Genomic DNA, 14,949 nt, shown 5'->3' with positions numbered 1-14,949 from the left:
TCTGTGTTTAAGATGCACTTGCTACCCTTCTGTGTATGCTCCTTTATTTGGTATAGGTCTTTGTAAAATCTCAAAAGACAGGTGGCATCTACTCCCTCTGCAGACATCAGAGTAGCTGGAGCAACAACAGAGATTGTGGCAAACTAGCAGTATCAAGGAAATGTTTCCCATAGAAAGAGAAATCATTGAAACAGAGTCCATTTGGCATTGATTGGGCTATATTGAGTGGGAGTAAAATTAAAAATAACTAATAAGTAGCTAATATGAAGGTTTCCATTAAATAAGATGAATTTTGATAGAGTTAAAAAGTAAAGTCATTCATAAAAACCCAACTTCACATATAGAGGATGAGACAATTGTGCCTAGATATGTAGTTTTTAGTGGACAGCAAATCTGTCATGATTAAATTATATAATACAGAGTCCTAGATCTAGATTTGAAATGGAACTTAGAAGGCCTCTGATGCAAGCTACTCATTTTAAAGATAAGAAAATTTTAGACTGTGATCACAGAAACAGTGTCATAGTCTTGGGTTGCATTTAAAAAGTAAAAATGTCCAAAATGAGGAAATAATCATTCACTGCCCTTGTTAGGCACATTTGAAATATTTTGTTCTGCACACCACATTGAAAAGTTGAGCAATGAGGCAGAGGATTAGACATTTTCTCTGATCCCCATGACCTCTCAAACCTCTCCAAAATATGAATTATACCCCAAAGATTGTTGCGGCTGTTTTAAGAGCTCAAAGTATATGAGCCCTTTGATCTCAGAGGTGAGATGAATGAGGCAGGAGACTCATAGAGTGTGAAAAGAGCTCCAGTTTATTATGCCATACAGCCTAATTATCACAACTATTTAAATGGATTAAGCTCTTCAAAAAAAATAAAAATTAGTGACAAATTTAATACAAAGACAAAAACCTATAATCTCTTACTTATAAGACATACATTTCAAAAACAAAAACACACATACATACACACAACTGAAGGGATGGGAAAAAATTACTATATATCAAGTGAATCCTCAAAAGAAGCATGATTTATTATCATGCTATCTGAGAAAGCAAAAATAAATTTATACATATATATAAAATTTTATTTTTCCAAAAACATTCAAATATAGTTTTCATCATTCACCTTTGCAAAACTTTGTGTTACAACTTTTTCTGCCTCTCTCTTTCCTCCTTTAGATAGCAAGCAATCTGACATAGGTTAAATTTGTGCAATTCTTTCGAACATATTTTCATACTTGTCATGCTGAACAAGAAAAATCAGACCAAAAAGGGGAAAAAAGACACAAGAAAGAAAAAAGAAACCAAGCAAATAACAGTAATAACAAAGGTGAAAAATACTACCCTTTGATTCACATTCATTTTCCATAGTTTTCTCTCTGGATGAGGATGGCTGTCTCCATCATAAATCTATTGGAATTGCCTTGAATCACCTCATTGTTGAAAAGAGCTAAGTCTATCACAGTTGATCATCACATAATCTTGTTGTTTCTATGTGTAATGTTCTTCAGGTTCTTCTCATTTCACTCAGCATAAATTCATGTAGGTCTTTCCAGGCTTTTCTGAAATCAGCCTGCTTAGAATTTCTTATAGAACAATAATATTCCATTATATTCATATATCATAACTTATTCAGCCATTTCCCAATTGATGGGTATCCACTCAGTTTCCTTGCCTCTACAAAAAGGGCTGCTACAAATACTTTTGCATGTGAGGGTCCTTTTCCCTCTTTTATGATCTCTTTGGGATACAGACCTAGTAGATACACTGCTTGGTCACAGTTTGATAGCTCTTTGAGCATGGTTCCAAATTGCCCTCCAGAATGGTTGAATTATTCCACAACTCCACCAATAATGCATTAGTGTCCCAATTTTCCCTCATCCCCTCCAACATTTATCATTATCTTTTCCTTTCATTTTAGCCAATCTGAGAGGTATGAGGTAGTACTGCAAAAATAAACAATAAAATAAGAACAGCAAAACTACATTATTCTGACTATATTATAGATTTGAAGGTACTCCTCTTTTTTATGCTTTCAATTTTGTTAGCATATAATTGCACAATAGGCTCTGATTATTTTTATTTCTTCTGTTTTTGTTGGGATTTCACTTTGCTCAGTTATTTTACTTTACTGATTTTCTGCTCTTTTTTTAAAAATCAGATTAGTTAGTTATCACTTTTATTAGTCTTTTCAAAGAACCAGCCTTTAATCCTCATAAAACTTCCATACTACAGCCATGTAACATGTGAGACATCATCATATCAAATCTTGTTTGTTTTTCAAAGCATTTCATAACTTGACATTCTCCTCTCTTCCCTGTCTTCTCTCTTTTGCTTAAGACTCCACTGAAGAAAGTCAAAATAAGTAAAGGTGGGGTTTACTCTAATTCTGAACTGGAGAAAAATTGTTGAACAGAAAAAGCTATGACTCTCTCACCTGCCTGCAAAGTTACAAACCTCAGAGCTGAGACCTGAGAGACTCGAACAGGAAAGATTTCTACCTATCTTAGCCTAAGGATCTGAGCCTTTTCTGAAAAAGAACAATAGTACTCCAGATGAAAAGAACCCTGTCATATCATAACAGAAAAAATATTGTAATGCTTAGTCCAGCTAGTGGCTAGAAGTATTGGAGAATGTAGCTACCCATTGAACAGAATCCCAGGGAGGACAGGGCATTGACCCAGTGAGGAGTCAGCCTAGTAACCAATCCAAAGTTTAAAAGAGTGTATTTTTTAAAAAATCAAAATAGAAAACATCTTGATAGACTGCCTAAGTAGAAGAGCAGGCTGAAATTCAAGATGAAGGATGTTTTTATTGATGACTTCCATAATAAGAGCAGATCAGTCTGATAGCTATATGTCATCATTGTACCTAAATTCCTCCCCCACTGCTGAAGTATATAAGGAAACAGGATTAGAGGTAAAGGGAGATGAGATCAGAAGAATATGTGACTCTAATTAACAAGTAGGAAATGCTATCCAAAGTACCTGCTGAAGGCTATGGCCTCCCTCAGTAGACTAATGAACATTCTCTGGAAACAAGACAGAATGGAAACAATGAAGGTCACTTCATAAATTTCAATATACCACCTTACCAAACTTAGAAGAGGCTATAGCCAGTGAGAAGCCTGGTGGCTAAGCCATGGCAGGATCCATGCTTAGTGAAAAACTAATCCAAAAGAAGTCATCATAGCCAGGAAATGACTCCTCACTAAATTCCCACATAAGAATTTCTGTACATGTTCAAAGGCAGCCCTCTCCTTTGAATCTGAAGGCAAGTTAGGGTGAACTTCACCCTAATTACATTACATATGCAGGTTTAGTCCACATAAGTTCTGGGACTCCTCATCCCCTATCTCACGGGCAATGAGCCCCAGTGTGGGTCTCCAAGACAAGGCTATATGCCTCCTTAGGAGTAGAATTGTGGGTATCTTTTTCATGTCAATGACAAGCTCCTGTTGAAGTGTATGTTCCTTAATATCAACTAAAGTGCACTTATTATTTCTCTCTTATCACTAAAGCACTCTAGTTTCATTTAAACAATTAATATCAATTACCTTTTACAAAGGCATAGCTACTGAGATGATCAAGCAAGAACAGAAGTATAAAGATTTGCTCCTAAATCCTAGGAATACATTCTTCCCTTTACCACCTTGGTCCCTGGGGAGAATGGATTCAAACTTAAAGCAATTTGTACATAGAATTCATCTCTCTAAGTCTGCTTCTAAACTCAGCACAGGACAAATCATTCTATTCTTTATTGGCTGACTTTGATCCACTTCTCTGCTAGGTCAAACAGATTGTTCAGACTTTATTCCTCACAGGGCTTAGCTGTCTGCAAATTTTGGTATGGAATTGAGCTCCTGGACTTCTGGTGACTCACTCTCTACAGTCACCCACCAGTTGCTCATCAAAACTCAAAACACTTAAAAACTTATAGAACTCTTCAAAGTATTCCAGCAAATTGAAGAGGGACTGAATCATATGGTTAGTATTTGGCAAGCATCTTCAGTTCTAGGTCAATAGTCAACGAAAAGGCTTCTCTTCTTTGTGTGGTAAGCAGACAGGAACAATACTTAGGCAAATCCAGATGGGATGTTCTTCAGCCCTCTTTACAATTTCATGACTGGGTCTCCTTAGCCAATTCCACCTTCCCTCTTTTTATGTTTTAAATCAAGTATTCTCTGAAGTGCCTCCGCAGGCTGAGGTCCAAACTCTGCTGACTCAGGTGCATGATACCTGTTCTCCTTTTGAAGTCTTACTTCCCAGAGGTCAGATTTAGAGGCTTCAGCCTACTGGGTTTTGTTTTATAAAAAACAAGATTGGTTCTGGGAAAAGGCAGCCTTATGAAGGAGTGGAGAGGCTGGTGGCCTGTTGGTTTCCTTCCGCTTCATTCTCAAAACCTCAGTTATTTCACATCCTGTCCCCAGGCAGTAGTGGACGACCATTTACGTGATCTGGTCTACTTCATTCCAGCAGAATGCAACCTTCGCTTCTGACATTTTTGCTGCTTCTAGGTGAGTCAAACTTATCCTAAATAGGAGAGGTACAGGATATCCTTAATCTCTGGGACTATCGGAGACCTTTTCCAGATAAGAATACTGGTCTCTTTGAGGGATTGGGGAGGATGGGAAGAAGGATATTATCTTTGACTGGACACAGCTGGAGAAGGGACAGAAGGCTGCATGTCCATGAATCACAATAGCTCCTACTTTAAAGTTTGCTGAGTGTTATATGTACATTACTTTATACAATGTTCATAACAGTCCTGTGAGTTTGGTGGTTTTATTATCCCCCCTTTTTTTTTCCTTAAAAAAAAAAAAGAGAGAGAAAATGAACTTCAGAGAAGTTAAATTATATGTCTGTAGTCACACAGCTTCTCTTAGCAAGATCTGAATCTATGACCTCCTGAATCTAAGTCCAGAGCTCTATCTACTATGTTTCAACCTCAATTTTCTTATTTATAAAATAATATTTGGAGTAGAAAATAACTAATATTGCATAGAATTCTAAAATTATGTTTTATTCCTATGAATTTCTAACCTTCTGGATTGAAATTCAGAAGGGGGTGCTAGGGTGATAGTGGTAATAATTGTTTCTTATACTTCCAGGATCACAGAAGGCAGGTATCATCAAGGCAGATAGATGGTACAATGGAAATTAATATGGTGCTTACTATGTGTCTGGCACTATACTAAGTGCTATATAATTACAAACTCCTTAGATCCTCACAATAATTCTGTAAGTTAATATCCCCATAATTATTATTCCCATAGTTGTTATCCCACAGTTTCCTTGTCTGTATGATGAGGATATGGGGATATCCCCAACTATATGAATGATAACTCTGGGAAAAATAACAGAATTATTGCGAGGATCTAAGGAGTTTGTAATTATATAGCACTTAGCACAGTGCCAGACCATAGTAAACAGCATACCAATGTTATTATTATCTGTAAGATGGGTACAGGAATTGAGGATAATGAGACAAGGTACTAAAAAGGTATTTTCTTTTCTCTGCGAAACAGAATTTTTAAAACATACTAGAAACATGCTGTGCTTCCTCCCTGCCCTTTGCTGACTCCTTCTCTCTTTTCTCTTGTAGTTCTGCCTGGCAGGAAAACAGGTGAGTTTGTTCTTGTTTCTCAAAATTCTGTTAGAATTCTGAGAGTCCAGAAACTATAGAATGTTGCAAATTAACTATCAAATAAGGAACAGAATCTGTGGTTCCTGTTCTCAATAGGGTTTCACTTTCTATTTTTCTGGCCAGATTCTCATTAATGCAGGAAAAAAATAGTGCCCAAAGCCCCTTTCTCCTTTTTGTCCATATCTAACTATGAATCATAAGTGGGGGGGGGGGTCATTTGCATTCCAGAGATGACCAAAGACTCTTTTGTTCTCTTCTCTCCATCTCCAGCAAATATCTCAAAGTCAGTAGTGACCCTTCACCCACCATGGTTCAGGGTGCTCATCAATGATCTTGTCACTCTGAGGTGTGAAGGGCCTGGTGCCTCTGAAGACAACTCCATCCTTTGGTTTCACAATGACACGATTATTCCAGTCCAAATCCAGGACTATAACATCACAGCCGACAATATCACATACAGTGGGAAGTACCAATGTCAGATAGGCCAGTTGGCCCTCAGTGATCCTGTGACGCTAGAAGTCTTCCAAGGTAAGTGTGGGGTTCTGAAGTTAATTACCTCTTCACTATCAAGCTTCAACCTGAATTACTCTCACCATACACAGACTCTATGCCTACTTACATGCTGATGAACAAAGTTGGAAAAAAAAAGAAACTACCAAATCAACTTTTCTGATTCTCATATTTAAAAAAAATCATTTTGTTTATATAATTTTATTTACATATAATAATGTAATATAATAAATTAAATAATCATCTTATTTATATATATAATACGGGTATAGGCATTCCATTCCCACAATCTAGCCACAAAAAATTTAAGTTGTTCAGGTTTCTTCCTTAACCTCAAATTAGTTATATGTAAACTAGGTGTTAGGAAAAAAAAAAAACCCAAAAAAACTGTGGTCATATTTGTCTTCAGTAAGTACTTTTCTCTTAGTCTGGTTTTTTTCAGGTCTTCTAAGAACTGCCTATGTTTCCCTTCCTTTCCACAAATAAAACTGTCCACAAAAGTGGCAGTATATCATATCTATACTTATTTATGTGTACAAACTTTCTCTTCTATAAATAGTAAGCACTTTAATAATAAGTCTGTCATTTTTATCTGTGTATTCCCAGTCCTTAGCCATAATAGACATTCAGTAAAAACCTATTAGTTGACCTAATACATGACCCTTTCTTGCTGACTTTATTTAAAAATAAAAAGGCAGCTCAAGGCCATCAGATATAAAATACCTGAGCTTCCCTCCAGTCTCCTTCATCATTGAAACCATCCTTTTTACCTGATTCAGAAAAATGATCTAATACTCCTTTCCAAAATTAACCCCATTACCTGTGCTCTTAAACACCCCTTCTTGAGATTTTACTTACTCATGATTTCTCTTGTATTTTCAATGTCAATCAGATCTTTCTCCTCAGCCTACAAACAAGCTAGTCCTGCCTGCCTTAAAATTTTATTACCTATAATCTGCCGCTCATGTAAACTACAATACTATTACTTTCCTCCAACCACCAAACTTCTGAGAAAAGTGATCTATGTGATCTAGTGATCTAAAAGTGATCTTCTGCATCTTTTTCCCCCTTGCAGTACATAGTACGTTCATACCTCAACTCCTCTCTGATCTGATTCCTTTCCACAACAATCCATTGAAATTGCTTTCTTAAAGTTCTCCAGTAACTCTCATTAGTTAAATCCAGTCATCTTTTCTCAGTCTTCTTCCTTCTCCCTTCCTCTGCAACATTTGGCAGGGTTGACCATGCCTTGTCTTGCTTGAAACTTTCCTTAATTTTAACTTCAATGAGATGCTGTGATTGTAGTCTGCTCCTTCTTTGATCATTTAATCTCTGCCACTTTCTTTTGGATCTCTTCTGCTTTCCAACCACAAAAATGAAGATGTTCATTTTCAATGAATTATAAACTTATTCTTTCTCAAGTCTTTATTTAAAATCTCTATGTAGGGTACAATGCAATTCAATGGAGAGAAAACTGGAGGTGGTCCCAAGACCAACTTAATCCCATCACCTTGGTGCCCTTAATCCCATCACCTCCTGTCTTTTATGGAAGCTTATACCTTTGACTTTCGCTTCTCTATCTCTCCCTAACTTTTAAAGATTTCCTTATCCATGATCTATCTCTCTGTTGAAGTCTCCCCAACCTTAAAAAAATTTCCTTGACTCTACCATCCTTCACAAAGTGTTCTACATCTTTTCTCTCTCACAGCCAAAAGTCCTAGAAAAGTTCATAATCTCCCTTCACTTTTTAGCAAAATAGGGAGATACATAGGTTTGGAACATTGCATATAATGTAAGATATTTTTGATGTGTTGGTTGCTTTTACTGAATTTTTTCTCTTATTTTTTTAAACGAAAATTCTTTGTTATAAGGGATGCTTTGCAGTTATGATAAAAGGAATCCAGGCAGAAACTAATGAAATCTCTTCCTTTAAAAAAAAAAAAAAAAAAAAAAAAAAAAAAAGACAAAGTTGTTTACATTTGTCCACACTTTCCCAGGTCACATTTGCAGTTTCACTTCTGCCCCATCATTTGACTGAAACTGCTCTCTCCAAAGTTGCCAATGATCTAACATGATACTCTTCAATAAGTCGGCATAGCATCATGTGACCAATCTGGGTTTTGGAGTCAGAAAAGCTGAGCTCATCATTCCAAGTAAATTGGCAATCTCTTGGCAAGTGAATTAACCTTTCTTGGTGTTCCATTTTCTCATTTGCAAACTAGGAGGATTGGATTAGGTGGTTTGCGAGGTTCCTTTTACACCTATGATCTCTTTATGTCTAAATCTAATAACTTTTTCTAAGTCCTCATCCTTCTTGACCTCTCTGTTGTATATATAGCACATTATCTTTCTGGCTATTTTCTTCTCTGTTTTTTTGCAACACTCTTGATTGTCTTCCTCCTTGTCTAACTGATCTTTCTTGGTATCCATGTTAAGCCCTTGAAGTTTGGGTACATCTAAGGTCTTTGTTCAAGACCTTTTTTCATTTGAGCACTCTCTATTTCCATGATCTCATCAGCTTCATTCTAGGCAGATATTTCCCAAATCTACCCTCTCTCTTGATAGCTAGATTCCCCATCTCCTGCTGCCTATTGAGTCATCTGGACCTGGATGGGTTACAAGCCTCTCAAACTCTACTGAACTCACTTATTTTGCCCCCTAAACTCACTTCCCCCTTCTAATTCCCTGATTTTGTCAAGGGTCCTACTTGAATTTGCAATGCAGGAGACATCCTTGACCCTTCACTGTTCTCTCTCACCTCCTATAGCTAATCAGTTCTCCAATCTTTCTGATTCTAACTCCACATTTGTCTTTTTTCCACTCACTTTTTTCTACTTTTTTTGGATAGACTGTTCTAGTTCAAGGGCTCATAACTCCTCACTTATTACAATAGTCTCCTACTTGGTATCCATGCCTCAAATATCCATCCTTTCTCCATTGCATCTTCCATATAGAGCCCAAATGGATATTCCTAAAAGCATAAGTTTGACATGTCAGTATACAGCTGAAGAAGCTTTAGTATTTCCCTGTTAGCCTATAAAAATAAGAATAAAATAGAAACTTGAAGCTTGGCATTTAAAATCCATTATCTGATTCCAACTTATCTTTCTAGACTGATTTAATGTGACTCCTCCTCAAGGACTCTGTATTCTAGTCAAAGTAGCCTTCTTACTATTTCCTGTACTTGACAGTTTGTTTTTCTCCATTATGTGAGTTCCTTGGGTCAGGGACTATGTCATTTGTAGATTTTTACCCCCAGTACCTTGCCCACAGTAAGTACTTAACTAATGCTTGTTAAATTAAAGTTTAATTTGACATCAAAGATTCTAGTTTTTGTTCCTCAAAATGTGATGAGTTTTGTTTGGGTTGCATGAATGCATTTCTGTCTTTTATTTTTTAAATTCTGAACTTAATGAACATCCCCAAAATAAACATTTCATATACAAAATAGAACAACAAAAAAAAAAAAAGATTAAATGTGAAAGCACACATCTCTGTTATGTACATCTTGATTTTTTTAAGTATGTAAGAAATTCAATTTATTTTAAAAGCTATCCTATTTCTTTATTTTCTTTCTGTTCTTTCTCATTTGCATGTTAAAAAAAAAGGTTCAAGGACCATTTTTCTTTTTTCTTTTTTTTTTCAACACTACTGATAGCTCTCTTTTCTCCCCAATTCCCACCATGAAAAAAACTAGAACCCTTGTAACAAATATATGTGGTCAAGCAAAACAAATCCACACATTTGCCATGTTTAAAAATGAGTGTCTTATTCTGCACTTTGAAGACCTCCATCATATGTATATATAGGTATCTTATGACCTTTTTTATATGGGTATCTATAATATGATCCTATGAAACTGGGAGGTCTGCAGGGGCAATGAGGCTATTTTTAGCCTCTTACAGTTCCCAGTGAGTGCTTTTGATTGAGATTACCTCAACACCTGACCACCTTCTTTGTCCTAAGAACTTACAAGGAAATGAGCTTTTCTTTCCCCATCCCAGGGTAAAGTGACTTGAGACTCTACTTTTGAGTTAAGACAACTTGGAATCTTGGTCTTTCTCTATTTTTTCAGACTGGCTGCTGCTCCAAACCTTGAAACTGGTTTATATGAAAGGGGAGCCCATGGTGCTGAGATGTCACAGCTGGGAAAACAGAGTCATCTCTAAAATCACATTCTTTCAAAATGGCAAATGGAGGAAATATTCTTCCCGTGATTCCAACTTTACCATCAATCAAGTGAATTATAATGACAGCGGAAATTACTTCTGTTCAGCGAACATAGGAAATAGGAGAGAGGAGTCAAAAATCGTGAAAATTACTGTCCAAGGTGAGATATACCAAACCAGCGAAAAGTGAAGGTTGTTGGACTTTAAAGGAACGGGGCTTTGGAGGATGCATATGGAAAAAATTAATGATAGTTTTAAGGTATTTCAGATCACTGTGAATTGCCTTTCTTTCTACCAGCACAAAAGCTAGAAGTCTCTAGCTGTCTTGGCTTACTATTTTATTTGTATCTAAGTTCTACAAAGGATTTGTTGGTGCCAGGGTATCATTCATTCAAATGTGATTGCAAAAGAACAAAAGTAATACCTTTTCCCTCACTAACCAACTCTGGATTCTTCCATTGAATGGAATAACTTCTCCTGCCCATACAATCCACTCTGTCTTTTAGAATCTTGAGGTTCAATGTTCCCTGATTCAGCCAGAATTGATTCAATGATTAGGATCAGTACAACAATTTTATTATGAATTCTTGAAATCTACCCTTTCATTCCCTGGAGTAAATGACCAGGTATCTGGCCTTTCTGACGAAATTCTAAATTTCTGAATCACTAAAAAGACAAGTTAGTCTGTAGGCATAGGCAGGAGCTCTTTCCATTACAGAGGGTAAAGAATAAAATATCACTTTGAGTTTAGAAGATTAAGGAACTTGATTCAGAAATTATAGTAAAGTATTATAATCAATAATAAAACATGTCAAATATTACAAAATTCAAATGTAGCATGAGTATGGTATAAGTGTAACACCTCATTCTTCCTGTTTTCTCTCTGTCTTTCTGTTTGTATATGGATATCTTTGTCTTTGTCTCTCTGTGTCTCTTATCTTTTGGCTAAGATTCTTAGCATTAGATCACCTAAAAGATCCAAGAATCTCACAATATCCATTCCAAACCCCAGAACCAAAGACAGATTATTCTTTTTCTTTCTTTCTCCTTTAAGAAGTGCTTGATAGATATTTCTTGATTTGATTTATTGATTCGCTGGCATTCTAATGGTTCTTCTTCTTACCTCTTATTAGGTACAAATGTAACTCCACATCCATCCACTTCCTCATCTTCTAAAATCTGGTACTACATCCTTTTCTACCTTGTGATGGGAATTCTGTTTGCAGTGGACACCGGTTTATACTTCACACTTAAAACAGAGATCAATAGCCTAGAGAAGAACATAATGTACCTTGTAAGCAAATGGAGTTAGCCAGCTGATGGCTGGCTCATCAACCAGTGGAATGACTGAGCTGTTGGCACAGCAGCAACCGATTCATCTCTGTCTGCTTTTACATCTCCTGGTCCTCCACCTCCTTCGGCCATTCCTAAGAGCAGCAGAGGAGGACTCCTGTCACATTTGGGATTAGGGTTCTTCCCGACCTTTTGCCCTCTAGTTTCTATTGTTTTTCAGAGGATAGAGGTGTCTATGAGCAAGTCGACTGCCCCAGCTAGTACTCTTCTCATTGTTGAGTTCCTAGGAGCTATAGGCTATACAATTACTGACCCTTTGCTAGATACAGAAGGACAATGCAAATGTATGAAATAATTTTAGTATTTTAATAACAAAGCTTCTAGTATACTAATAATTTAATATTTTGACCACATCTGTCTGTTACATGGATGATTTGAAGAAAGTCATAGATATCAGTATTAGAAGATTATTAATACTAAGAGTCTGAAGAGAGATGAAAGACAATAAAAGAATGAAGAAGAGAAAGGTAGAATCACAGGAAAGGTCAAAGACTGGGCTGGGTCAAGGGGATCCTGCAAGAGAAGAAGCCACCTCATTGATCAGAAAAAGCATGTATATATACTTCCTCCCCTCAAATGGACTGGAAGGGAATTACAAGGACAGAATATTGTACATGTCAGACAAGGTTTCCTTATAAGATATTTTTATTTGGTTGCTTTTCTTTGTCACAAGAGAGGAAAATGACTACCGTGTTGAGACAAAATACAACAATAATTTTAAGCCAAATCAAATAGCTAGAAAATAAGTTAAAAGGAGAAAAAGCATGTGACCAAGCTGACATCCAGTGTAGTTGTATTGTCTGGTCCTACTCAAGACTGTCATGTTCCTGGCAGGACTTCAAATGTTGTTTTAAAGGAAATTTCCATCATCCCTTTCCAATCTACTTATTCAATAAATACTTATTCACAATCCCTATGGGCAAAGCACTAGGATAATCACTGTTGGAGATTTAAAAAGAGACAATGTCCTTAAACCTGCAGATCATTGCCACAATTTCCATAAGGTGGTGGGGATCAAAACCAGATTTTAGGATATTAAGGAATATGGGTGATGAGGAAGTACAATCAGCTTTACCCCACTCCTTTGAAAAGTTCTCCAGTAAATAGGAAATAAAAGAAAAGAATAAGCATTAAGTGCATACTATATGTCAAGCACGAGGCTATTTTAGAAATATCTCATTTGATTCTCATAATCCTGGAGAGGTAGGAATTATAATTATACTCATTTTACAAATGAAAATGAGACAAAAATCCATTGAGTTTTTTAAGCTGAACTTTGAGATATGAGGTCAAATTTGAACTCAGTCACTTTTCACTCCAAGCCCACTACTCTATCCATTGTACCACATAGTGACCTTTAAGTGAGAAACTAGAGATTCAAGCAAGTGAACATAAAGTTTTGGGTTTTGTTTTAAGATGGGTAAAAGCCACATGTGCTTGAAAACAAAAGAGGAGTTGTCAGTAACAGGGAAGAGTAAAGATGTTTGGAAGAGACTAAATAGTTGAAAGGAAAAGATAGGAAATAATGAACTTAGGAGTATAAATACAACCTTAGAACTGAACAGGAAATGTGAAGACAAATGTTTCAAAGAGATTAAAAACAGAAAGAAAGGTCCTATCTATATCAAAATATTCCTAGCAAGACTTTCTATGACAGCAAAAACCTGAAAACAAAGTAGATTTCCATAATAAGGGAATGTGAAACTAACTCTGGTAACGAAATGAATTTTACTTTGCCACAAAAAAAAAATAAATATGATTAATTCAAAGAAGCATTAAGAAGACATTTCAATGTATGAACTTATACAGGATGAAATAAACAACCAAATGTATGTATGTCTTTGCATATTTGTATTGCACATATGTACATGGACACATATATATCTCTATCTCTATATCTCTATCTCTATCTATCTAGCTATATGCCAGGAAAGCATCCATGACAGAGAGCAAGAAACTTCTTTGGGAAACATCTTCAGAAGCCCTACCCACAGGAAGAACCCACCTGGGAGTGATTTTGGCCTTGAAAGTAAATTGGACATGACCAATGCTATGTATAATTTATCTCGTTTAGCATTATCAGATATTACCTTAGTGTGAAAAACATTGCCTTAATTCTCTTGTCTTGTTGCACCATCTCTTGAATGCTTCCTTGTAGTGTGGAAGAAAAATCCAACACACTACACTTTATATACAAGTTGCTTAGAGACAATTTTTTAACTAGTTAAACTATTCCAAGTCAAAGGAGTTCTCAGAGGCAACTTGGTGGTGCCCTAATGCCCAGAATGCAGGGCAGGGGTGGGGAGACTTGAATTTACATTGAATCTCAGAAATGTAATAGCTACGTGTCCCTGGACATTTAGTCTCTACTTCAGTTTCTTTAACGCTAAAATGGGGATCAAGAAGCACCTACAACCTAGAGTTGTGAGAATCAAAGGAAATAATATTGGTAAAGTGTTTAGCATAGTGCCTGGTACATGGTAGTTACTTATTAAATGTATGTTCCCTTCCCTTTCCTGTTTAGAGAAGGGAAATCAAGAGACAAAAATCTGCCCTTCCTCTGAAAATCTCTCTTGACATAGAACATTTTCATTCACAACCTAAAAAGAAAATAATATAAATAAATACTAAATATATATATAAAACAATTTTAAAATTTTACAATTAGACAAAAAACATAGATACATAAACCAATATAAGACTGTGTTTCAGAAATGATAAATATCTATAAGATTCCTCATTTTAGTGAAACCAAAGACTTCCGAATAAAGGATTGCCCAAATATGATAATATGTAGCCTAAAGAAGAAAAAGGTTGTGGGGAAAGGAGGGGAAAAGGAGTCTTAGGATACTTCCTCACATATTAAAGTCACATGGTCTTCCATTTTATGACAGTCCTCTGAACCAAGGAAGTCACACCCGGGATGACATAGGGTTCCCCTGTTAACCTCTACTTTCTACAACTATGTTCACAGCATCATACTTCTCTAGCACTGTTCGGTAGGTTAAGTCCTTATCTGGACTTGTTTATTTCTAAGAATGAGCCTGTAGGCCAGCCAGAGATATCAGGGAAAACAATCATTTAAAGAGTTTAGATGCTGAGAATAATATGTAAAACAATGAGATTCAATCCAATGCAAAGGGGAGAGAAAGGAAGACCTCATTTAGAACCCTACTAACAGAGAGTCTAAGTCACAGAAGAATGGCATTGCATCAGGGAGCAGTGAATATGAGTCCATTCAGCAGAAAGGTCATGCTTGAG

The 14,949-nt window shown here is 36.2% G+C and overlaps 1 protein-coding gene across 1 annotated transcript; it reads left to right on the top strand.

Annotated features, from left to right (window-relative positions):
- Positions 1-4,109: 4,109 nt before the first annotated feature.
- FCGR3B (Fc fragment of IgG receptor IIIb) lies at positions 4,110-13,521 on the top strand. Its single transcript, XM_012547619.3, has 5 exons — positions 4,110-4,526; positions 5,615-5,635; positions 5,927-6,184; positions 10,242-10,496; positions 11,469-13,521. Exons 1-5 carry the CDS (start codon positions 4,490-4,492, stop codon positions 11,645-11,647), a joined length of 750 nt encoding a protein of 249 aa, XP_012403073.1. The 5' UTR covers positions 4,110-4,489; the 3' UTR covers positions 11,648-13,521.
- Positions 13,522-14,949: the final 1,428 nt, after the last annotated feature.

Source organism: Sarcophilus harrisii, chromosome 4, assembly GCF_902635505.1.
Source record: "Sarcophilus harrisii chromosome 4, mSarHar1.11, whole genome shotgun sequence".
Taxonomy (NCBI): domain Eukaryota; kingdom Metazoa; phylum Chordata; class Mammalia; order Dasyuromorphia; family Dasyuridae; genus Sarcophilus; species Sarcophilus harrisii.
The sequence above is the reverse complement of the archived record's forward strand: the minus strand, read 5'-3'. Positions and strand labels throughout refer to the sequence as shown.

Coding starts and splice junctions, on each gene's coding strand:
- FCGR3B (XM_012547619.3), top strand. CDS start 4,490: ATGCAACCTTCGCTTCTGACATTTTTGCTGCTTCTAG. Junction 4,527..5,614: donor GACATTTTTGCTGCTTCTAG/GTGAGTCAAACT, acceptor TTTCTCTTGTAG/TTCTGCCTGGCAGGAAAACA. Junction 6,185..10,241: donor GACGCTAGAAGTCTTCCAAG/GTAAGTGTGGGG, acceptor CTATTTTTTCAG/ACTGGCTGCTGCTCCAAACC.